The sequence below is a fragment of the Rhodnius prolixus genome, unplaced genomic scaffold, assembly GCF_049639745.1.
Source record: "Rhodnius prolixus isolate KJV_2025 unplaced genomic scaffold, Rpr scaffold_6, whole genome shotgun sequence".
NCBI classification, from domain to species: domain Eukaryota; kingdom Metazoa; phylum Arthropoda; class Insecta; order Hemiptera; family Reduviidae; genus Rhodnius; species Rhodnius prolixus.
The window spans coordinates 27,263,442-27,289,224 of NW_027411634.1; the positions used below are offsets into that span (position 1 = coordinate 27,263,442).

Here is a 25,783-nt window from a genome sequence, read left to right on the forward strand (position 1 = left end):
GTTGATTAAACACTACTTTATGAAAGGCAAAACGCCTCAGGAGACTAAAGAGAAGCTTGATAAACATTATGGTGACTCTGCACCTTCGATTAGAACAGTTTATAAGTGGTTTCAAAATTTTCGGAGTGGCCATATGGGCACAAGTGACGCTGAACGTTCTGGACGCCCTGTTGAGGTTACTACTCCAGAAATCATTGATAAAATCCATGATATGGTGATGGATGACAGAAGAGTGAAGGTGCGTGAGATTGCTAGTGCTGTGGGCATCTCGAATGAACGGGTACATCATATTTTGCATCAACATTTGGACATGACAAAGCTATCCGCAAGATGGGTGCCGCGATTGCTCACGCTTGACCAAAAACGAAGTGTTGCAAGGACGGTTTGCAGCTGTTCCAGAAGAATCCGCAGGACTTTAAGCGTCGTTTCGTCACTGTGGATGAAACATGGATACATCACTACACTCCTGAGACCAAAGAACAATCTAAACAATGGGTTACCAAGGGGGAATCTGCGCCAAAAAAGGCGAAGACCGTTCCTTCGGCCGGAAAGATTATGGCAACTGTCTTTTGGGATTCGCAAGAAATAATCCTCATCGACTATCTGGAAAAGAGTAAAACTATTACAGGTGCATATTATTCATCGTTATTGGACCGTTTGAAAACCGAGCTGCAAGAAAAACGCCCACGATTGGCCCACAAAAAAGTCCTTTTCCATCACGACAATGCACCAGCTCACATCTCAGCAGTTGTGGTCGCAAAATTAATGGAAATAGGGTTCCAACTCGTTTCACATCCCCCCTATTCTCCAGACTTGGCTCCCTCGGACTACTATTTGTTCCCCAATATGAAGAAATGGCTAGCGGGAAAAAGATTTTATTCAAACGAGGAGGTGATTGCAGAAACGAATGGCTATTTTTCAGACTTGGACAAATCCTATTATTCGGAAGGGATCAACAAACTAGAGCAGCGTTGGACGAAGTGTATAAGCCTAAAAGGAGACTATGTTGAAAAATAAAAAAGGTTTACCCCAAAAAATTAAGTAGTTTTTATTTTTGCACGCACTTTTCAAACGACCCTCGTAAAACATTTCAAAGCATTAATCCTTTATTCTCCATCAATCCGGTAACGCGAGAAATAAAGGAGCATTAAAATAAAATAAAGAAACGTTCAATACGAACAATTCTAGCGCCATTACTACTTGACAGAAAATTATAAACTAGATCCGCTTTACAAAACAATATGAAAGTAAAATTCATTCATATTCTGAAATTTGAATATGAATGGAGGTGTGCTCTTTCTACTCGAGATCCTTTCACATTATTTACTTGGTAACGTTTTGCAGACAATGCACTCTTAATGTGAAAATAAAAGATAATCATTCATGGCAAAATGTTTACATAATCCTTGTTAAGAAACTAAATAATAAATAAATTGCACTTGGAAAATACTGTCAACAATTCAAATAATTGTGGTACTGGGTTCGATTCCCGCTCTCTAGGCCTTGGATTTTATTTAATGGTTAATAAAAGAAATTTACAGTTAAGTATGTTTGCTAGTCGCCTGAAACTAGTTTAAGCCCCGCCTGAAAAAATAGGCGATTACTTTACTATTAGCGCTTAGGTAACAGAATAAGAATCATCCAACTCTTACCTGATTAAAGGAAACAAGCTAGGTCTAAAAATGCAATGAAAGTGCAGTTTTAATAATTACTGCTACCACTTTCATAGAAATCGCTGAGATTTGCTGGACATATTAGTGATTGCACAGACTCTTCTACATACTTAGGACTCATATAAAACATTGTATTATTTTTGGAGTTTTTACGAAGGTTCTCTTGAATGCTTAGGATGTGAGAAGTATTAGATTCAAGGACAAATAGCTGCGTTAAAAAATTCATGTTGTTCCCCATAAGTTATACTATTGCCCACTTTTAAATACTTTTAAATGATTTAAGGCGCGATAACAACTGAGGTTATTGGCGCCCGGAGCATTTTTCAGTGTACTGCCGGCCTCCAGACAGATAACACTGTCTATCACCGGTCAGTAAGCTGTAAGAAGCTCCTAGGAAGAGAAAATCCAAGGATCAGCAGCTGGATTCGAACCCGGGACAACCGCGTGGGAATCCAATTCGCTAACCTCATAGCTAATCCTCCTCCCTCGGATTTGATATTGTTCCGCATTGAATTATCTAACACTTTTTTCAATTACATGTTTATTCTTAGAAAACCAGTTTTCTTTAAAAGAAAAATCCACCGTATCAACACGGATCCACGTCTACGGCAGATTTTGGTTTTCCCTTCTTTTACCTTAAATAACCCAAATTTCCTTTTTTTTTCTTTAAGCATAAATAATGTAAAACCATTAACTATAATCACATTAGAGTAGATATTCTCAAATATATTTTTATTAGATAATCTAATTTTCCCTCTAAAACCAATGAAAAAATGTTGAACTACAGTTTTCTATTCAACTTAACCAATCATAGGTCGAGTAAAATGTGGGCGTTTCGATTAAACCAATCAGTGGCTCCGCTCACGGTGAGTCACGCCCTTTCCCATCAGATTGCAAGGGGCTGCCTCTTAAAATGTAAACCTCTAGAGCTCATTAATTTTGAAGCTATAAAATCTCGTAAATGTTAACTATATATAAAAATACAAGTAAATTTTGCTGCTAAATTTCCCAGGCACAACATAAGAGTGAATTCGTTTTCAATTAGGGAACACAGGTCGTCCTCCTAACCCACCCTGCCACGAAATAGCCACCTACGATCATAAAAGAACCGATCATTTCCTTCTCAAACTTTCTCCTCTAGCTGCAGTATTTCCTAACCTTTTTTACCAGCAAATGATATCCTTGTTCCTCCATTCTAAACGTTCTCTGTACTAATTAATAAAGGTAGTAAGTAATCTTGATACATCGGAACTTCATTATTCTGGTAAATAATGTTTTATATTTTATAATTAAGTTTATATCTATGTATCAAAAGATGTTTTTAAAATATGATTATTTCTCCATTTCTATCATTGCAATAGTATTTGTTAGGTAGTAAAACTATTTTTTGGAAAAAACTAAGTTATTGTAAAATCCAAGTGACGAAAAGCAAAAGAGAGAAAATCAATATTTAAAAGCACTTAATGGACTGGAACAGGACGATAAATAATTTAATAGCGACATTTATAAAAAAAATAAATTATTAAATATAATCCATTAACAAATAAATAATTTCTAGTTCCTTAAAAAAAAATCCAATTTTATGTTTTATTAATGGAATCCGTCTGGAATTGGATTTTCCAGTTAAAAATTATTACTATCAGGTCTATATAAAAGAAACTGTATATAAATAGCTATGGTCAGAGGGGTGGAGTAGTGCGGGGGCGTGTTGCAGGGGGAGGGCACATCCAATTTAATTTGCTCCAATCGATGTTACTTTCTCTCTATGTATAGCTTGTACTTTTCTTTCTTTTTTGTGCAGGTTTATACATGTTTTTATCCCTTGTTCTGTCGTAGTTTTTTAGATCAATAAGCCTGTTTCGCATAGAGAACTACTATGAATGTGATATTTTGTTTTTATTCTCTGAATAGCGAAAAATGACAAAAAGCTCCAGAACAAACTTATAAATCACTTCTTTTCTTTTCTTTTTTTTGTCTCAGAAAAGTTCAAATCTTTAATTTTACAGCTTGAATCTCGATTTTTGAGTCTAACAAATAAACACTGCCTAGAGAGGGTAAAGTAGAAAACAGATGTCGCTAAAGTGCAATAGATTTTATATTTCGTTTTCGGCCATTGCAAACTCTCTGATGAACTATTCTACGGATAGCCATAAAAATGATCGTTTACAGTTTTCGTTTAAGTAAAAAGCAAAGTAATGCCTATTTTTTTCAAGAGGGGTTTACCTCCAACTGCCGATTTAGGTGACTTGGACGGAGGCGACTAGCAAACATACGAGGTGTGTTCAAAAAGTAACGGGAATTTTCGTTTTTTGAAAAAAATATTTATTTATTCATCTACATTAATATTGTCGCCTTCAAAGTAGTCCCTTTCGCATACAATACACTTGTGCCAGCGCTTTTTCCAATCCTCGAAACACTTCTGAAACTCGATCTTTGTGAAAGCTTTCAGCTCTTTCAGCGATTCGCTTTTAATGTCATCTATGCTTGTAAAACGACGGCCTTTTAATGTTCTCTTTATGTTTGGAAATAGAAAAAAGTCACATGGAGCCATGTCTGGCGAATATGGAGGCTGGTGCATCGTTAAAGTTTTGTTTTTGGCCAAAAATTCACGAACAAGCAATGAAATGTGAGCAGGTGCATTATCGTGGTGCAAAATCCATGGATTGTTTTGCCACAAATCCGGGCGTTTTTTTCGGATTGCTTCACGCAAACGGCGTTGAACTTGTAGGTAGTACTCCTTATTGATTGTTTGACCTTGTGGCAAGAATTCATGATGCACTATGCCATTAAAATCGAAGAACACAGTGAGCATAACCTTCACATTCGACCGCACTTGTCGAGCCTTTTTCGGTCTTGGCGATCCAGAATGCCTCCACTGGGACGATTGAGCCTTAGTTTCGACATCATATCCGTAAACCCATGTTTCGTCACCTGTTATAACACGTTTCAGTAGATCCGCATCGTTGTCGACTTCATTGAGTGACTCTTGAGCAACTTCCATTCTCCGCTGTTTTTGTTCGAAATTCAACAATTTTGGAACAAATTTTGCTGCCACACGTTTCATACCCAAAACATCCGAAAAAATTTCATGGCATGAGCCAATTGATATGGCAACATCATCAGCGACTTCTCTGATTGTGATTCGGCGATCGTTCATAACCATTTCTTTCAATTTTTTCACGTTTTCATCGGTTGTTGATGTGCTTGGACGTCCAGGTCGTTCGTCATCTTCAACGTTTTCGCGGCCATCTTGGAAACGCTTATACCACTCGTAAATCCTTGTTTTACTCATAGCAGACTCACCATATGCCTTTATTAACATTTCACACACTTTATTTCATTTTTTACGCAAAATTTAATACAAATTCTTTGATCCATTTTTTTTAACAAACAAAAATCACCAAGCTCGAAAAACACGTCTAACCTTAACGGCTGCCACTTAAGAAGTAAACAATGAATATTACTGAAAATTTTATCGTACTTCAGGGGCATGTGTACCAACATAATAAAAAAAAAAATTTTACAATCAGACTCTCCAAACCCGCGAAATTTAAAAATTCCCGTTACTTTTTGAACACACCTCGTACGTACTTTACAGTTAATTCCTCATATTAACTATTAAATAAAATCCAAGGCCTAAGCCGGGAATCGAACCCACTAACCAACAATACATCCTTACGGGTCCATTCTCTAACCTCTTGGCTATCGTGGCGCCTTAGTTTTCTTTATTTCAATTTCCCTTTTGATAAAGTTAAAAAAAATTAAGTAAATGGCAATTTTCACGTTTTGATTTTCCACAGCTTTGTACATTTTTGCAAATTTTTAATTATTTTTTTTTTAGAAAAACTACATTTTCTCCAGTCTTTTGTCAGAGTAAGTTTGCTTTACTCAACAATCAGCAACATTTCAACCAGCTTAGGGTTGCCACAGGTAGATTCTGGGTTTCAATTCAGTTGTCTAGTCCTTACAGTCAAAAAAATACTTCGAAATATTCTTAACAAGAAATATTGATTATTCTTTGCTATATATCTATAATATTTTTCACTAGCAGCCACAATGATCTCAAAATTCCTTTCACCAATGATCAGGCGAACACTCGTTTTTCTCAAATATCAACCTCCTACATCAGCTCATCCTAATCCTTTTATCGAACACCTATTTTCTTCCGCTCCACCAGGCAATCCTCCAAAGTGACTGACGAGAGAATGGCCCTCGCGTTCTACACTTAACGTGAGAGAAGTATAGTGATCACAATAATGGAGTGATGTGAGCTACCTCTTCCTAATATTGTGTCATCATTTTTACTTTTAACAATTGTTTCAGTTGTAAATTTCAGCAATAGATTAAAATGAAATAAGTTTCAGTGTATTTTAACCCTTAACCCTTTAAGATTAATTAAATGTCAAAATAAATTAGGTTACGAACATCACTTTTATACTAATTACGGCGATTATTCACTTTCAAAATTCGCGAGCAGTTCGATATTTAAGGGGGCATTAACAAAATGTACAACCATTACCTTACAAGGATCAATACGTCACTATTTCCGCGTAATATTGTGCAAATTATTAACGTTTAAATAAAAACCAAGAAATTTTTTTCTAAGAATAGAGTTATATTTTTAAAAGTAAGTAAATTTACACTATGTAATAAAAATGTAAAAAGATTAGATGCATTATAAAGATGTAATTGAGTATGTTGTGCAGTGTTGCACTAGCATTATGCAAATCTAGACTGTATAGCAAATTCATAAATTATAATAAATACAAGCTACGTAATAAATTACTTGATCTATGTTGACGGGATAGTTGCGATTAGCATCGTAATATGCGCATAAATCTAATACAACAAACATGAGCATAAAGTGGTCAACAACCAAAAGAATATTCTTACCTTTAAAATAATCATCCAAAAATTGCCTCTTATATACACTCATATGACTTTTTTTTAGTTTAAGGTTTGTCCAACATCTGTGGTTATTAGCGCTTGGAGCTTATATCAGTGCACTGCCAACCGGATCAATTGCTGGACAGTGTTGTCTTTAAAAAAACTCCTAGGAAGTGAAAAATCTTAGAGGCCAGCTGCTGGTTTCGAACCCGGGACCTCCGTGTCGGAATCCAGGTACGCTAAACACTAAGCTAATCCATTCCCTGATATTCCTTATTACTATTTTTATACTTTAAATGTTTTTATTAAATTTGGGCATCAAATTAGTTCTCTGTAATGGACGTTACTTGTGAGGGAAGTTAGATGATATACGAGATCTAAAAAACTTAAAATTAAAGTCAATTTTGATGAATTATAAAACAAAAAGCTGTCATAATAGAATTAGGAAAAAGATTTACGCAGATACGTTTCAGACACATGAGTTCAAAAAAATAATTCTCTATTTTCTCTCTCTCTCTCTTTTTTTTAATGATTTAAGGCGCGTCAACATCTAAGGTTATTGGCGCCCGGAGCTTTTTTTTTCAGTGAACAGTGTTCCCTCGTTACAGACAACACCGCCAATTACCGGACAGTGAGCTGTAAGAAGCTCCTAGGAAGAGAAAATTTAAGCGTCAGCAGCTGGATTTGATGCCGGGACCTACTGCGAGGGAATCCAATACGCTAACTGCATAGCTAATCCCTTCCCTAACAAATCGCTATTATTAATAAACTAAATTTATTTAAATGTAAAGAGAAAATTTAAAGTAAATTTTGTAGTAAACTACCACAAATAGGGGTCGCGGAATCTCAAACTTTACTATAAACAATTTTTTCTAACAAATAAAAATTGGTCATACGTGGGATTCGAACTGGCGATCTTCCACACACAAAGCCAAGCTCTTGACCACTAGACCAACACCCACCCATAAAATTTAGAGTAATGATTATCTTCCTTACACCAATCTGAAGGTTTATGCTTAGTGGAAATAGCTTTTTTTCCTGTACCACAATTAGTTGTAGCAAAGTGGACAACTTCCAAAAGTAAGTTAAGAAATACTCTAAACAAAATAATTAGTAAATAAATCTACTAATAAATTGTTCACAGAAGTATTGAAATTAATTGACGGCTAATATTGAATTATTAGCAAATAGAGACATCAATAGAGAATGGTGATGAAAGACATCAAGATTTCTTGAGTAGGAACGCAAATTTGTGTGTGGGTTGCAGAGGGACACGTATTAACATCGATTAAACTTCACTATAGTGTAGCAAGTAGTTTGACACATTAAGCAATGCATTAGTTATACTATTTCGCCTTCAATTCAAACTTGTAAATGATCGCAACAACTTAATCAAGTTCTACAATTCTTTAAATTAGTGTGTAAATTTTAAGAAAATATGAATCAATAAAAATGATTCTTTTAATGAAGTTCTCATTATTATTTTTAAAAAAAGCTGGTATTTGATAGCCAAAATTGATACAGCGAAGATAATATTTTTGAAAGAACAGTTGAAGGCAGAAGATTTGCAAAAAATCACTGTATTTCGCTATATTTTTATCGGAAATACTTTTAAAGAGATACTTGGAGTATGGAGAGGAAAATATCTAATGAATTATTGACATGAATTCCTGTTCATGCAATTATTTAATTTTAAATTCGCAAATTTTTAACAAAATAATGAATTTTGCTGCACTTATACAAAAATTCTATCTTTATTTTTATAATTATATCCTAGGTAGCTAGGATTTTTCGTTTTTAAATAACCAGTTAAGCGTGGAATTTAGTTTTTAAAAAAACCGCCCACAGTGTGCAGAATTAAAATCAAACAATGACGTGTATACACGTCGAACGCAGGGCAAAAACAACCAAAAGTAAAACAACGTCATAATAATCACTGCAAGCGACTTTTTCTGCAATCTCTGCAGGGCTTGAGATTACAGAGCATTCTGTGCTCATTCAAAAATCTTGCACCGCTTCACGTACGCATTGCTCCTAGTTAACTAGAGACGCAAGAGCTTTTTTACAAGAAAGAAAAGAGCTTTGAATTCTGTGCAAAATGAAATCATGCTGGTACTGAGGTCCTGAATCTCTATCTAAGGTAAAAACGGCGTTGCACAAGGGTAGAAACCTTCTATTTGTGAGCGTAATTCCCAAATCTCTAATGCGGAGACCAAACATGTACTAACCACTTATCATTTGGCTGATTCCTTCCACCCCACTCCGTATAAAATACTAGGCAGTTCTATTGGTAAGATAGAGGAAACATCCCACCAAATAATGTTCTTATTGTATTTTATTAAAATTTCGAGTATTTTTTATAGTTAATGGCAATTTTATATTTTTCACGACGGAGTATACACGTCGAACGCACCGTAATAGAGATTTGGTTTGACTTGTTTACACGTCAATCACGCTTAACTGGACAATATTCGGTCTATTTATTAAAAATTGTTTTTTTTTCTGCAACCATGTTAAAACCATAAATTAAAATCAGCTGTGTAATGCCCAACTTTACCTCACTAGTGGGGATAATTCCCATTAGTGTCACTTTCCTCACTAGTGAGTGGAAAAACTTTATTGTGCTTCCTTGATATAAGAAGTTTTGTTATTAAATATTTTCTGTAAAACTTTAATAAGCTTATTTACATTTATTTTATCTAAATAATTAAAAAACGAATATTAAAAAAATAAAATAAAAATTGAAAGGAATATAGAAATAAAAATAATATTTTAATAAATAATTAGATATTTTTAATTATAACAGTTGAAAAGGTTATAGTGTTACCGTATAGAAATTTAAAATGGATTCTAGTGATTCCTGTTTAGTTTTTTTTTAAAGTTAATAACCCTAATGGCTGCAGAAAAAATATAATATTTAACTCGAGTGTAAAGTATTTTCCTCACACTCGGTAATTTGCACTTGCACTCGCCTCGCTTCGCTCGCTCGTGCGTGCAAACCCTTCCTCGTGTGAGGAAAAGTACTACTTTCCATAAATAAATAACTATACTCGATTTCAGAACACTATCAATATTTAGAGAAAAATCAATTATTACGAGTTTAGAAGGGATTCAAATAATTTACTCATTTACCACCACTAAGTGAAATTAAAATGAGAAAGTAGCCCAATTTGATATTTAAAAAATATATACATATTTAGCTCTGTGATTAGCGTTTTATTGGATTCCAACACGGCGATAAGATCTGCTGGCTCTTAGATATTCATCTGAGCATCTTAAACACTGTCCCCAGTATGGACAAAGGATGTCTGTAACGAGAGAGCACTATATTTAACGGAGGCCAGCAGTGCACTGAAAAAAGCTTTGATGTTGACTCGTCTAATAATAATAATAAAATATTAAATAATTTTGTCAGTTAAGTACGCAGATGGCTGAACTAGTTTTTTGTTAACTAATACACTTTTGAATAGACACATCTGGTTTGAAATTTCTCGTACCTCCACCATTAGTACACATGTTTACACATGCTATTAAAATATTTATTCGCATTCTATTATTAACTTTTCAGCTATAAATGCGCAAATAAGGATAATAAATTATTTGAAAGAGAAAATGATATTATAATTGGAGAATTGACTGCATTTTTTATTTATTTTTTAATGTAAAACATGTTAAAAAATTAATTTCCAACATAAAACCTTTTGTATATAGCTGAAAAATTTCCCCTCCATATTAAAGGGTAATTGTAACACGTGTGACCCCATCCAGATGACTTCAAGTCACGTGACAACATGTGAATTTTTTTTTTTTTTAAATTTATTGTTATTTTTTAATTAAAAATCATACAATTCACCGTTGTGAGAAACATAGCAGAACATAGTAACATATGTCGAACAGTTATGCCAACCAAATAGAAATATTGTATAATTTCCCTGCTCTACAACACGTTATGGTACATTAAAAAGTGGCTTTATTGAGGCTAATTATTGATAAATAGAATAGAATAGAAAATAGTCTCCTAAGAATAAAAACAGGTACAATTAGAGGCCTTAATAGTTTGGCCCGTGATTAAACAGAAAATATACGTAAGTATTTACAAAAAGTGAAAGCTTAATAGAAGCTGAATAGAAAGGAGATAACTGAATAGAAGGGATTTAAAGATGGAAAGGGTAGGAGCATGGCGGACAGATGAAGGTAAGGAGTTCCAGAGAGAGGTAGCACGTATTAGGAAGGATTTGTCAAAGGATGAGGTACGGTGTGAGGGAATATAGAGATCAGATGAGCGAGATCTAGTATTACGGGAATGGATCAAGGAATTAAACTTAAGGAGTTGAAAAATATAGGATGGCCATTTGAGACTGGATGACTTGAAAAAGGAAAAAAGCCAAAAAAATACTGACGGCGATAGACAGGAAAAAAGCCACTTCAACTCATCGTAGCAGTGGCGAAATGCGAGAGTCTCTGGGGAATGCTGAAAATAAATCTTATAAAACAGTTTATGGAGGCGCTTGAGCTTAGCTTCAATATCACCAGAAAGATCGCCGTACACTGGAGCAACCATAGTCGAAATGGGGGGAAAATAAGAAAGGAAACTAGGAGTTGCCGGGTTTTAATTGGGAAAAAAAGTATCAGGGAACTATTAAACTGCTTTAGGGCGTGGATGGAGATTTGAGAAACATGGTTTTTCCAGGATAGATTTTGATCAAAAGTGATGACAAGTTTATTCACAGAGGAACAACATTTTATTGGGACATTATAGAGGAAACGATTAGGAAGAGGAGCCAATGATTTAAGGAGAGAGTTGGAGTTATTGAACAATAGCTACAACAAAATGACAAAAAAAAAATTATTCATAGCGTTTAGAGACGGCAACTGAAAAGAGAAAAAAGCGAAGGTTGCGTTTGGTCGAAAACAGCAGCCTAATCATATCTAACCAAAATGTTAATTTCAATCCTTCCATCATCAGTGGTTAGATGAGAAACAAGAGGTGTGAACCTAGGCGGGACAGACACGAAGGAGTCCGGGTATGGTTCCATTAGACGGCACTTCGTCGTGTGGCCAAGTTCAGGCGTAGTTTGTAATGAAAGAAATTTTTTTAAAAAATCTTCCCATGCACAATACAGATACAAAGATCGCAAATAATATTTATGTATCCATTATTCAGAAGTCACTAATTAAACTAAACTAATTTAAGTTTCAAATTAAGAAAATGAAACTTTCGAAAAAAAAAGCTTCAGTACAATTAATTACTATTGAACAAACAGACCAGTTCAAATTCATGAGAGATAAAGCCTCCCAAACATAAGTTCTGTTTCAAAGTGGTTTCACGAAACTGGAATGGGTGTTCTGGAGAGATTTTCTTTCCCAAGCCCCCCCCCAACCAATAAAGAGCCCCCCAGAACTAAAGAGGGGGTAAAGTAAACCCATCCCTCGGCATTGTAACACCCAGCTAGCACAATGCTTCTGTACGCACAATAGGCGCTACCCCTTTTACACAATCGCTAAAAAGAGTAGTAGATGCTTTCGCTTTCAGCTTCATCCATTCACAAAAGTTTCGTTCCTAAATCACACTCTCCGCAGTGACTTAGGATAAAATATCACTTTAACGATTCGGAATTGGTAATACGGAATCTAGAGGATAATTACACTGGCTAATAATGAAGTTAAACTAAGAAAAGGCTTAGTATAATAAGAGGATCTGAAATGTACTAAAAAAAAGGAAAAGATTTAAATAAGCAAGAGGTTTAAATGTGTACCTAGATCTGTACTTAAAGGCGGAAAGAAGAAGCTCTCAGACAAGGAAAGCTTCGAGAATACTTCAGGCAGTGTTGGAGAACAAACCTTTCTCTGAACAAGAGAAAGAAAGGAATATTTCTCGATCAATGAAATGATTAATCACACAATTCAGCGAGATCACGTTGTTTATCAAAATCTCTAAAAAAAAGTAAATTGATTTTAGGCACCACAATTACCCAGCAGCAAGATATCAGGGGCAAAATTAAGGAAGGATTAGCAGCTAGAAAAAGACGATGTTTCGTCATTTAAAAGAAATTACAAGGTGTGGCTATTAAATAACGAGATTGATGATGCTATAGAAGAACTATGCATGCGCCAAATCCTAACTATCCGACAGCTGTGCAGTGTAAAGCCTTCTCTTTCGATTGCAGCGTCTCGCGTGTTTGTAGTGAAATCTGTCTGACCGGAACCGTCGTTTGTGTAAGAGGTATTAGTTTCGTTTTGCCGAAAACATTGATTAAGTGTTGTAGTAGAACAACGAATTGTCGTGAAATTTCACATCAAAACTTAGTAAAACCGCTACTGAAACTTATCTTTTATTAAAAGAAGTTTATGGCGATGAATGTTTATCACGTGCGCGAGTTTTTGAGTGGTTCAAGCGTTTCCAAGATGGCCGAGAAGACGTCGGAAATGCTGACCGCCTGGGTCGCCCTTCCACGTCCAAAACGGATGAAAATATCGATTATAATTAATCAACAATACTACCGTGAGGTGCTAGCTCAACGCTGTGAAAGAGTAAGGAAAAAACGACCCAATTTGTGGAAGAACAAGTCATGGGTTCTCCATCAAGACAACGCGCCGGCTCACACTGCATTGTCTGTCAAGACGTTTCTAGCTAAGTACAACATCCCAGTTTTAGGCCATCCGCCTTATTCGCCTGGCCTAGCCCCATGTGACTTTTATCTGTTCCCCAAAGTCAAATCTGCATTAAAAAGGAACACGATTTCAGTCCGTTGAAGCTGTGAAAGAAAAAGCGACACGCGTCATGCAGGAGCTCACAGAAAAAGACTTCCAGCACTGTTTCGAACAATGGTAAATCCACATAGAGCGTTGTAGGGATAGGGGAGTGGTGTATATTGAAGGTCTCGTTATAGTCTCGTTATTTAATAGCCACACCTCGTAATATGAGAGATGACAGAAATATTGGAAAGCCGAGTAAAAGGTGAGCTGAAAAAAATAAAAGATTCAAGAAAGCTTAAAACAAGAGATGAGAATCGCAAGGGAACTTTAGAAGCTCAAGAAGTTTACCAAGGAAGCCCTGCGCCAAGTAAGAGATAGAAGGGGCTTTAGAAAGGCTCTGAAGGAAAGAAAGATCTTCGTCTTTCCTATGAATATTAAGGCCACCACCTAGACCTAGACATACTTATAGACCTACCCGACTGTCTCAACTAAACATAGATCTAACATCTGCAAAAATAGAACGGTCATCTGAAGATTTAGATTTCCCACCAGTCTATCATCTCTAAAGCTAGATATATCGGTCAACTACCAACCTAGATAACACCGAATAGAACTATACATACACTAGTCACAGAGAGTTTTGTCACCTTTCCATTAAAAGGATTCAGAAGCCCACGAAAGGAGATTTCGCGTAGATCCGATTCTTTGTAGGCCAAAATTTCTTGGCAAGCTTTGTGTAATGTTGACTCCATTTTCCGTACCCATTTCTACTGGATTCTCAGACGCATGTCTAAACCATTTTCATGCTGATGAGTGACGAGCTCAGTGTCCAGTTTCCGGTATTTCGCGTCCAGATAGTCCGGCCTAATAGTAAAGTAATTGCCTATTTTGTCAGGCGGGATTTACGTCCAACTACCAATTAGGTGTCGTGGACGGAGGCGACTAGCAAACATACTTTACTGAAAATTTCTTTTATTAAACTTTAAATAAAATCGAAGGCCTAAAGACCGGGAATCGAACCCAGTACCACAATGCATATTAACTTTGCAGGTCTCGCCTCTTAACCGCTCGGCTATTGTAGCGCCTTAGCTCGGAATAATACTCAGCGTCTTTTAATAAAAGAAAAAAAGATAAGTGATTAACTAATTGCCACGGCTTCTTACAAACCAACCTCATTTATTGTACTCGAAATCACAGATAATGATTTAGCAAATAGCAATTAAACTTAGCACAATATTAAGCGAACTTAACTCTATAAGCCCGTTTCACCAAGATGTATGCATTAAGCTGACCACAGTTATTGCCCACCGTGGTCAGCCGGTTCACGGTCAAGGTCAGCTAGAGAAAGAGGCACCCTCTTACTCTAAAGCCAAGTTCTCTCATTGGTTTAGTTAAGTACGCTAATCTCCATGCATAATCTCCTTTTTGCACTTTCATACTTTTCGTAAACATCGCTATTAAGTATTTTTCTATTTCTTTGTTTGCAATCGTTAAATATTGGGACCAATTATTTTCTAAATTTAGTGAAAAAAGTTCACATTTTAAACACTGTTTCGTGCACTATTACTATGTCTTTTAAATAGCGAGCTCTCATTTTTTACGACAATCAAAAAACAAAATTATATATTATACATTTTTATGAGATTGCTAAATTCTGCATTAATAAACGCAATTATAAATTATTTTAAAAAAAATTCTAAAATTAAAAAAATAATTTGTAAAAACTAAGTTTGCACTTATGATGTGTTTCTCAACTTTTATACTTTTATTAAAATTCGAGTTAACCCGAAATTTTGAATTCATTAATTTGCCAAACCTTCAGCGAAAAGCCGTTTCAGAGTTTGAAATTATTCTTCTCAATTATTGATATCAATTGCAGGAAAATTTTAATCCAAAAAGAAGAAAGATTATAGTGCCAAATTCAGTCGTAAAATTTATTATTGTTATATTTTATTATTATTATTATTATAATTAATAATGATGAATTAATAATAATGACTTTTTTTTTTTTTTTGGCGCATCAACAGCTGAGGTTATTAGCGCCCGGAGCTTTTTCCAGTGCACTGCCGGTCTCCGGACAGTGTTCTCTCTTTACAGACAACACTGTCCATCACCGGACAGTGAGCTGTAAGAAGCTACTAGGAAGAGAAAATTTAAGGGTCAGCAGCTGGATTCGAACCCAGGACTTCCGCGTGGGAATCGAGTACGCTAACCTCAGAGCTAATCCCTTCCCTCTATTATTACTATTACTATTATTATTACTAGCCAAACTTTTTGACCTATAGATTAGATTCATCTTCTGGGGCAGTGAAACTTATTGTACAGAAATTTAAAATCAATTTGATGTAAACTGAAATCCGATTCTCTACAGCTCTGAAGATCGAAACCATGGCAAAGAATTAATTACAAAAATTTAAGATTGAAATTGGCAAATAATATTTTTTTGTTGTCTTTGAATTAATGAATCAGTCACCATCATGAAAGATTAACAATTCTCTTCAAAAAAGAATGTTACTGTTGAATACTTCAGAAAAGTGATTTCTCACAAAGTAGAATTTCCCTTTATTTGAATAATAAATAACTATTATTTTGAATATGAACAGCTAACAAAATTTAGCATAAATTTAAATAAAATAGTTTCATCAAATTGGTTGAAGCAAACTATAGTCTAAAACGCCCACCAAACTCGTACAACAGTTATTCTAATTATATTTTCACGTTATACTGAATAAAGTTTGACTAATCCTTGATGTCAAGATGTAATAATTGTATATTGACAATACTCTCTAATTTTTCTCGAAATCTGAACCGAGAAAATCACAAAAGTTTTAGGAAAACAAAAAAAGTGTGGTGAATATCTGCAAAGATTTATAAATTTCACCAATTGCAGAAAATAATTTTTTTTAATCAACTTGGCACATTTATTCTATAGTATTAAGTAGGCAATATTTATAAGAACAGAATACTGAAATAGTTTTCAAAAAGAACACCAAACAGTTCAGATCTCCGAAAATCTTCTAAAATAACTTTTCTCAAACAAATATTGGTAGAAACGTGATAACCATAAATATTTCTAACCAGTACGTTTGTTTGGTTTGTAGGGAGAAGTTAAACGGAATACAAAGTTAGTGCTTCTTGAAATTTTGGTTTTATTCTCTCTCACATATTTCCCTTCCACCCCAAAAATAATCACGGTTTGCTTTTCATGTTTGTTGTACGCTTGCGTCTAATATTTTTGGGAGCACTGATTGTGAGTTCTCATCGAAGAAAACTTACAATAATTTGGTTCAACTTTCTTGAGCTGAAAAATTATAATGATTCTTCTCAGATCATTATTCCATGGGTGTATGCCCCAAATTTCCATCTATCATTATCTTAGCTCCTTCTACAGTTAATCCACACTCTGGAATTTCCACACATCTAACACAGTTTCACAGTAACAGTACCGCTATCCTTTACAACATCTACACTGAACAACAGCAAACCTCCTCAATCCTATCCAAATCTATCTTGCTTGGAAAAAAAAAGAATCAAAAAATACAGACTCTTTGAATGCATACAATATGATCCATGTCAAAGATAGGCACAAGAAACAAACTTACTACTCCCAAAAAAAAAAACAACTATATTTTAACCCATTCATGGCAGAATTTTGGGGCACCATTAAAAAAAATCCAAACTACAAAGAGAGTCCAATTCAACCAATCTTAGGTTTCTTTCCAGCATCCTCAACTCGAATCACACGATTCTTAATATGTATTGTGTTTCACCAAAATCACAAGCTGTTCTGTGAGCACCATTGTAAGGTGACAGCTGGGTCCTTAATTCTTTATTATGTTGTATTAACCAGTTAAGCGTGTTTGACGTGAATGGACGTCAAACCAAATCTCTATTACGGTGCGTTCGACGTGTATACTCGTTGTGAAAAATATAAAATTGCCATTAACTATAAAAGAACTCGAAATTTTAATAAAATACAATAAGAATATTATTTGGTGGGATGTTTCCTTTATCTTACCAATAGAACTGCCAAGTATTTTATACGGAGGGGGTTGTTGGAGTCAGCCAAATGATAAGTGGATGGTACATGTTTGGTCTCCGCATTAGAGATTGGGAATTACGGACACAAATAGAAGCTCTCAACCCTTGTGCAATGCCCCGTTTTTACCTTAGATAGAGATTCAGACCTCAGTACCACAGACCTCAGATTTCATTCTGCACACAATTCAAAGCTCTTTTCTTCCTTGTGAAAAAACTCTTGCGGCTCTGGTTAACTAGAGCAATGCATACGTGCAAGATTTTGAATGAGCACAGAATGCTCTGTAATCTCAAAGCCCCATAGATTGCAGAAAAAGTGCTTGCAGTGACTCTAATTACGACGCTGTTTTACTTTTGGCTGTTTTCCCCTGCATTCGACGTGTGTACCACGTCATTGCCTGATTTTAATTCCACACACTGTGGGCGGGTTTTTTAAAAACTAAATTCCGCGCTTAACTGGTTAAGAGGGTCATTGAATAATGAAACAGATAAATAGCTGTACACTCAAAAATTTTTGGTTAAATTAATACCATTTTTTGAGTTTATTTTTCCACGCAATTACAATTTTCGGTGCACTCGATTCTTTACCTCGATCTTGAACCCAGTTTTTTGCTTTTATCTTTTCCGTTGCCGTAGAACTTAATGCCATGCACAGCTTCTTTCATCGGACCAAATAGATAAAAATCTGAAAGAGACAAGATAAGGAAGATGAAGTTGGAGCTCCCAGCCCACGTTGCCAATACTTTCCAGCATTAGTTGTCTTGAAGAAGAAGAAGAACTCCTTTATTCCCGTGCCATTGCGAACATTTCCGCATCACGCGGGCTCAACCATATCTAAACAAAGAGCAATTTCGGAGTGGTGTTCGTCGCTTTCGCTTTTGCCGCCACTTATAAATTTTAAAAAAGTTGGCCGAGATAACACGGAAAAATAAAGAAAAAATTGTATAGAATTAATTAACCATTTTTTTTATGTACAGCTATTTGTCAGTTTAATTACTTCATGACCCTCATATATTATTAGATTATATTAATAATATAATATAATTACTTAATATATTTAATACAAAATATTTTTGGTTAGTTTTTATTATTATTATTTTACTTCTTTTTTAAGCTTGTTTATTTTTATTAAATTGAATTATGTTTTAGAAGTTGGTATTCACAAAATAAATATTTACATAATGCAAATTTTAATTTGCATATAATAGTGTGGTTATCTATCGTACATATGTAAATACATTTCAGTATACTGGCGCGTATCGAGGTTATGTTTAGTTAGTAGCATCTCTTGGAAGAACACACACCAAGTTTCAGCCAGATCGGTCTATTTCTTTGTGTTTGGCATTCGTTTGAATCGAGGAAGTCGAGTGATTTTCAAAAAATGGACGAAAAAGAATTTCCTGTGTTGATTAAACACTACTTTATGAAAGGCAAAACGCCTCAGGAGACTAAAGAGAAGCTTGATAAACATTATGGTGACTCTGCACCTTCGATTAGAACAGTTTATAAGTGGTTTCAAAATTTTCGGAGTGGCCATATGGGCACAAGTGACGGCTGAACGTTCTGGACGCCCTGTTGAGGTTACTACTTCAGAAATCATTGATAAAATCCATGATAAGGTGATGGATGTCACAAGAGTGAAGGTGCGTGAGATTGCTAGTGCTGTGGGCATCTCGAATGAACGGGTACATAATATTTTGCATCAACATTTGGACATGACAAAGCTATCCGCAAGATGGGTGCCGCGATTGCTCACGCTTGACCAAAAATGAAATCGTGTGAAGTGTTGCAAGGACGGTTTGCAGCTGTTCCAGAAGAATCCGCAGGACCTTAAGCGTCGTTTGAAACATGGATACATCACTACACTCCTGAGACCAAAGAACAATCTAAACAATAGGTTACCAAGGGGGAATCTGCGCCACAAAAGGCGAAGACCTTTCCTTTGGCCGGAAAGATTATGGCGACTGTCTATTGGGATTCGCAAGGAATAATCCTCATCGACTATCTGGAAAAGGGTAAAACTATTACAGGTGCCATATTATTCATCGTTATTGGACCGTTTGAAAACCTAGCTGCAAGAAAAACGCCCACGATTGGCACACAAAAAAGTCCTTTTCCATCACGACAACGCACCAGCTCACACCTCAGCAGTTGTGGTCGCAAAATTAATGGAAATAGGGTTCCAACTCGTTTCACATCCCCCCTATTCTCCAGACTTGGCTCCCTCGGACTACTATTTGTTCCCCAATATGAAGAAATGGCTGGCGGGAAAAAGATTTTATTCAAACGAGGAGGTGATTGCAGAAACGAATGGCTATTTTTCAGACTTGGACAAATCCTATTATTCGGAAGGGATCAACAAACTATAGCAGCGTTGGACGAAGTGTATAAGCCTAATAGGAGACTATGTTGAAAAATAAAAAAGGTTTACCCCAAAAAAATTAAGTAGTTTTTATTTTTGCACGGACTTTTCAAACGACCCTCGTATATTTACTTAAGAATATTAGGATACATTGTATTTTTGTTATATTATATTACTTGGAAGGTTAGGCTCAAATAAATCACGTTCTGATTTCGTAATATCACGTAAATTATTAAACTTTCCTAAAATTTCAATTAAAAAAAATTATGTAAATTGCTTATTTATTTTCAATTTAGAACTCTGATGTATTTTTTTTTTTTTTACTGCGTCGAGATATTAAATGTTTGGTGGGAAAAGATAACCAATACTAGGTCAGAGAAGAAAGATTGTAAATAATACACTAAAAAGAAAATATGCTAATTAAATTAGAAACAAAGAAATGGGAAAGGCTCTATAACAATTTAAGAATAGTATAATATTATCTGTGAGAAATATACTAATTAAGATGGTTGAAAGTTTTTACATTGATAGAACAATTTAGAATAAAAGTTAACGAGATTGAATTTTAAAAATTCATTCGAACAAATTTCTAAACCTAAATCCTTCATACTGACCTCGAAATTTCTTTAACACAATAACAAAAATTTGGTGATTCTATGTCCAACCATTCTATCGCCGTTCATTCACAGACATTCGAATCTTTTCAAATAATCCATCTAGATCAGGGGTGGGCTACCTTTTTCTGTAAAGGGTCACTACATGAGATTATTGGTTTATTAACGAATAATAGGATTTGTCCAAGTCTGAAAAATAGCCATTCGTTTCTGCAATCACCTCCTCGTTTGAATAAAATCTTTTTCCCGCCAGCCATTTCTTCATATTGGGGAACAAATAGTAGTCCGAGGGAGCCAAGTCTGGAGAATAGGGGGGATGTGAAACGAGTTGGAACCCTATATCCATTAATTTTGCGACCACAACTGCTGAGGTGTGAGCTGGTGCGTTGTCGTGATGGAAAAGGACTGTTTTGTGGGCCAATCGTGGGCGTTTTTCTTGCAGCTCGGTTTTCAAACGGTCCAATAACGATGAATAATGTGCACCTGTAATAGTTTTACCCTTTTCCAGATAGTCGATGAGGATTATTCCTTGCGAATCCCAAAAGACAGTCGCCATAATCTTTCCGGCCGAAGGAACGGTCTTCGCCTTTTTTGGCGCAGATTCCCCCTTGGTAACCCATTGTTTAGATTGTTCTTTGGTCTCAGGAGTGTAGTGATGTATCCATGTTTCATCCACAGTGACGAAATGACGCTTAAAGTCCTGCGGATTCTTCTGGAACAGCTGCAAACCGTCCTTGCAACACTTCACACGATTTCGTTTTTGGTCAAGCGTGAGCAATCGCGGCACTTATCTTGCGGATAGCTTTGTAATTTCCAAATGTTGATGCAAAATATTATGTACCCGTTCATTCGAGATGCCCACAGCACTAGCAATCTCACGCACCTTCACTCTTCTGTCATCCATCACCATATCATGGATTTTATCAATGATTTCTGGAGTAGTAACCTCAACAGGGCGTCCAGAACGTTCAGCGTCACTTGTGCCCATATGGCCACTCCGAAAATTTTGTAACCACTTATAAACTGTTCTAATCGAAGGTGCAGAGTCACCATAATGTTTATCAAGCTTCTCTTTAGTCTCCTGAGGCGTTTTGCCTTTCATAAAGTAGTGTTTAATCAACACACGAAATTCTTTTTCGTCCATTTTTTGAAAATCACTCGACTTCCTCGATTCAAACGAATGCCAAACACAAAGAAATAGACCGATCTGGCTGAAACTTGGTGTGTGTTCTTCCAAGAGATGCTACTAACTAAACATAACCTCGATACGCGCCAGTAGTGCTATCTCTCTGACTTTGCACGGACTTTTCAAACGACCCTCGTATTTTGCTTATTTATAGAGCTAGATATAGTCAACAAGTGTTGCAACATTTCAAAATAATCTGGATGATTGTGCAACGAGATAATAATTTTATTAAAATATTGAAACCGATTATCTAGAAAACCTCCATTAGTGGTACCGGAAATCTATTTGTGAAAATGAAGAAAACATTTTTTAATAAAATACATAAACTTTTTTTGGAACGTTTTTTAACTGGGTGGAATTTTGAGTTGAGATAAGAATGAAGAATACTTCCTAATTTAGTTATATTTTTTGTCGTTTTTGGAACCCTTAACTCTTAAAATGATTTTGTTAAAGAGTGCTGTAGAAGTGTTATGCAGTTGGTGGATAGTCAAAAAACAGTTACGGTAATGAAGGCTACCCACTGCCTGATATGAAATCATATTTATTGAAATATTATGCGCCATAGTGCAGTGTGAAATGTGCACTTCGAATTGACCAAGAGCCCACCCAACCTTCAGATTCAAATTTATGGGTTTTTAAATGAAGTCCCCCTATAATATTATTCATTGGCCAAAATTATTATATTTTGTATTAACTATTATTGCAAATTGTACGCTTAATTGTTATTAAATATTATTACCCGTTTACACTTTGCTGTGTTTGAACAAAAACGCAGTTTTGATACCTCAAACATAGTTTATTAATGACCAAATGTATACAATACATCGAAATGAAAATTAACAATAAAATTATCCCTACCTCAGAGTACAGTATTGTCCTTGCAAAGGTATCATTTCTACATAATGTGAAAAATTCAGTTAATGTTGTTGGCGGTGGTGACATTGCTCTTGCACGTACATTTTCTGATGTAAAATACACACGCTGTCCATTTTCAAGATGTACAGCTAAATGAACAACCGTTGAATATCGTTCATGAATGGAAAATGATATTCAGGTAATACGCCATACAGCCTCATTGCTACTTATGAAGCGTCCCAGTTGATATTGGGTGACTTCATCGTTAGATGCAGTTGTATTTTCCACTCTAAACATATTTGCAAATATATTTTATAGCTTTCACTGAATTGCAGTACCCAACATTTATGTGTGCGTTATACGTTTTTAGTAGTAATGGAGAATATGGTACTACCCAACGATTATCAACGTCAATAGTATTGTTGAGTACTTTTAGTTTAATGGATTTTCCACCATCTTCGGTATAATTTATTCTCGTATTAATAATTGCAAAAAACTGTTTTTCATGGTTTTCATGGTTACACTTTTAACAAATATTACTAATTAAATGTTATTTTGATATTTTTGGGATATTTATTCGAGTGCACCTAGAACCCCAACTCTGATTTTAAAAAAAATTTGCAAAAACCTTCCCGGGGATATACCTAATAATTTCCCAAATTTTCACGGCGATTGGATGTATGGTTTTTGAATCTATCGAGTACAAACAAACAAACAGACACACATTCATTTTTATATATATATATTAACCCTCTTTCTATTGAAGTTTATTAACACATACTTCACGAAACCTCCTTGATAAAGTATTTAATATTGCAATAATCAAATATTAATATTATTAATGATATTAATATTCAAAAAATATTGATTTCAATATTATCAGAAAATATCAACCAAAAATATTACATTACTTATCAATTATCGAAGCTTTTTTTAATTAGTGTCCATTTCCGTTTCACAAATAGAAGGTCACACAGAAAAATTCGGCCACAAAATTCAAATATGGGTATTTATATTCATTACAATTAGAATTTCACGAAATTTCAAAAATGGCTAATTATTATAATTAGGACACATGTTTATTAAAATATGTAAAATTGTGGCCAGTACTGATGCGCCATATTGTAACGGCCATAATGTGAGGTTCGTAAATTTCAAAAAAATAGAAATTATGTAGATAAGTATTGGCAATTAACACTGGGGAATCCTTCTTATTTACATATTTTTGCTAAAATGTGTAGACAAAATATGATGTTGCTTTAGCAGTTACAACAAATAGGAGTTGTTCTAAACAATTATAGAAATGCAAATATATTTCTAAACAGATAACAATTACTAAATTACTGCAATTGGAGACATATTCAATTCAAATATAGATATGCCATATCTAAGTTACATGCATGTTCTGGATGTTTTTGCTCAGGTTAACCAAATGGTTAAACTTGAAAAGAAACAAAAATTATTGCAATAATGTTTTTTAGAAAAATGAACAATCCATTAAGTATATGGAACTTCCGGTGGAGTTTCCCCCTCCTTAAAAATCCAGAATTATAATAAGAGTTTGCACCGTAATTTCACTCAAAAACTCAACCACTTAATCTATTTACACTATTACAAAGATTTAAGCAGGGGATCTACATTAATTTTTTATGGGTAAGGGGTCATTGTGGTATAAAAGAGAATGAAATTGTTGACAAACTTGCAAAGGAAGCCACCAATAGTGGGGGAAATGGCTAATTATAAATTACCACACACCGATATTAAGTGCATAATTGCAAAAGCAGCACTACAAAAATGGCAGACAGATTACAGCAATGGTAATAAAGGGAGATTCTACAAAACTATGGCAGATCAGTTACCTAGACAACCATGGATTAAGGGAACTGTCACTAATAAATGTGTTGTTTACGACAATAAGCAGGTTGAGTGCGAACCACGCGGTGTCCGGATCGTATCTTCACAGGATCAACAAAAGGTCCTCTCCTCTTTGCGTAGATTGCGATGAGGAGGAGGATTTCAAACATATAATGTAATGATATGTCCACGTTATGTGGTAGAAAGGAAACGAACGTTTGACGACATATACAGGTACTTAGATGCACCATTTCGCTACGAAGACATAATATTCTCCACCAACATATATGTGCTGAAGTCTGTAGCAGAGCTAGCAATGAAATATGAATGTATTTAAAAGTTATAGCCGATTAGAATGAATGGAGGAAAATGATTAGAGAAGGATTACGTGATTTTAATTTCGGTTAAGCTATAAGGATGGCAGGAGCACAGAGTACTGATCCATCCATTAGCTGTAGTTTATGTAAATAGTTGTATATAGTAGAGGGATGAATGAGTGAAGCGAATGTATTTCTAAGTAAGAATGGAGAGTGAGTGATATTCTAGTGATAAGCACCTAGACGATGCTGGCTGTATGGCAAAAGCCAATGCCAAAAAAAAAAAAAAAGATTTCAGCCAATCAGGTGCGTATTACAGTTAGTATTCAGCTGACATCTTTAAATTATTAGAGCGCCACAATATCCGAATAGATTATAGAGCCGATAACCACTAAGCTTAAGACATTCTAGTGATACTAGGTTCGATTTCCGGTTCAGGCCTTGAATTTTATTTAGTAATTTATATGAGAACTTGCCAATCATGTACATTGCTAATCGCCTCCGTTTGCGTCAACTAATTAGGTAGTTGGGCACAAAGTCTTCCTGAAAAAAATAGGCATTACTTTTTGCCTTTTCAGTTTTACAAGCCCTTCTGGGTCTAAGAACTCATTAGATAGACTTAATTCCTGAACGTTTAAAAAATGGCGAATGAAAAAAAACATCCTGATACGAGGTCTGTAAATTAAGTAAAGAGACTGATTTTTTTATTCAAAAAGAATTACAACTCTATATTTCACCTTCAAAATAACTTCCTTCTGAAGCCACACAGCGCTGGAGACGTTTCTTGCACTCCTCATAGCAGTGCTCGAACTCCGATACTGGAATAGCCTTCAGCTGGTCGGCTACAGCCATTTGAATGTTTCCGACTGTCCCAAAATGAGTTCCCCAATTGAAAATGACCCCCCCATTTACCGGTGACGAGTCTTGGTGATGTTTGAGTACGACCCAGAAACCAAGCGCCAGAGCATCGAGTGGCACACTTCAACCTCTCCAAGGCCCAAAAAGAGCAAGGATGGCGTAGTCGAAGATCAAATGCATGCTGATTTGTTTTTTCAATATCCACGGAATCGTCCACAAAGAGTTTCTATCTCAAGGTCAAACGGTCAATCAACACTTTTACCAAGAGGTTCTTAAAAAACTTTTGAAAAAGGGGTCATTCGTGTGAGACCAAACATCAAGAAAAAGTGGGTGTTGCATCACGATAATGCTCTTTGTCACACAGCAATTTCAATAAACCAGAGTTTTTGGCCGAGTAAAAACATTCCTGTGGCTCCTCAGCCTCCTTATTCGCATGACTTGAG

General features: G+C 35.3%; 1 protein-coding gene across 5 annotated transcripts in view; it reads right to left on the reverse strand.

The window, feature by feature from the left end:
• The window catches only part of LOC141460113 (AT-rich interactive domain-containing protein 5B-like), a 207,283-nt gene that overhangs the window by 111,119 nt on the left and 70,381 nt on the right, over window positions 1–25,783 (reverse strand). The window contains exon 1 of one of the 5 annotated variants that reach the window (XM_074139788.1): window positions 6,567–6,596. The exons of the other annotated variants lie outside the window; for them this stretch is intronic. Coding sequence (XP_073995889.1) covers window positions 6,567–6,581 — 15 coding nt within the window. The 5' untranslated portion in view covers window positions 6,582–6,596. Of the gene's footprint in view, window positions 1–6,566; window positions 6,597–25,783 lie in introns of those variants that run through there. 5 annotated transcript variants of the gene reach the window in all.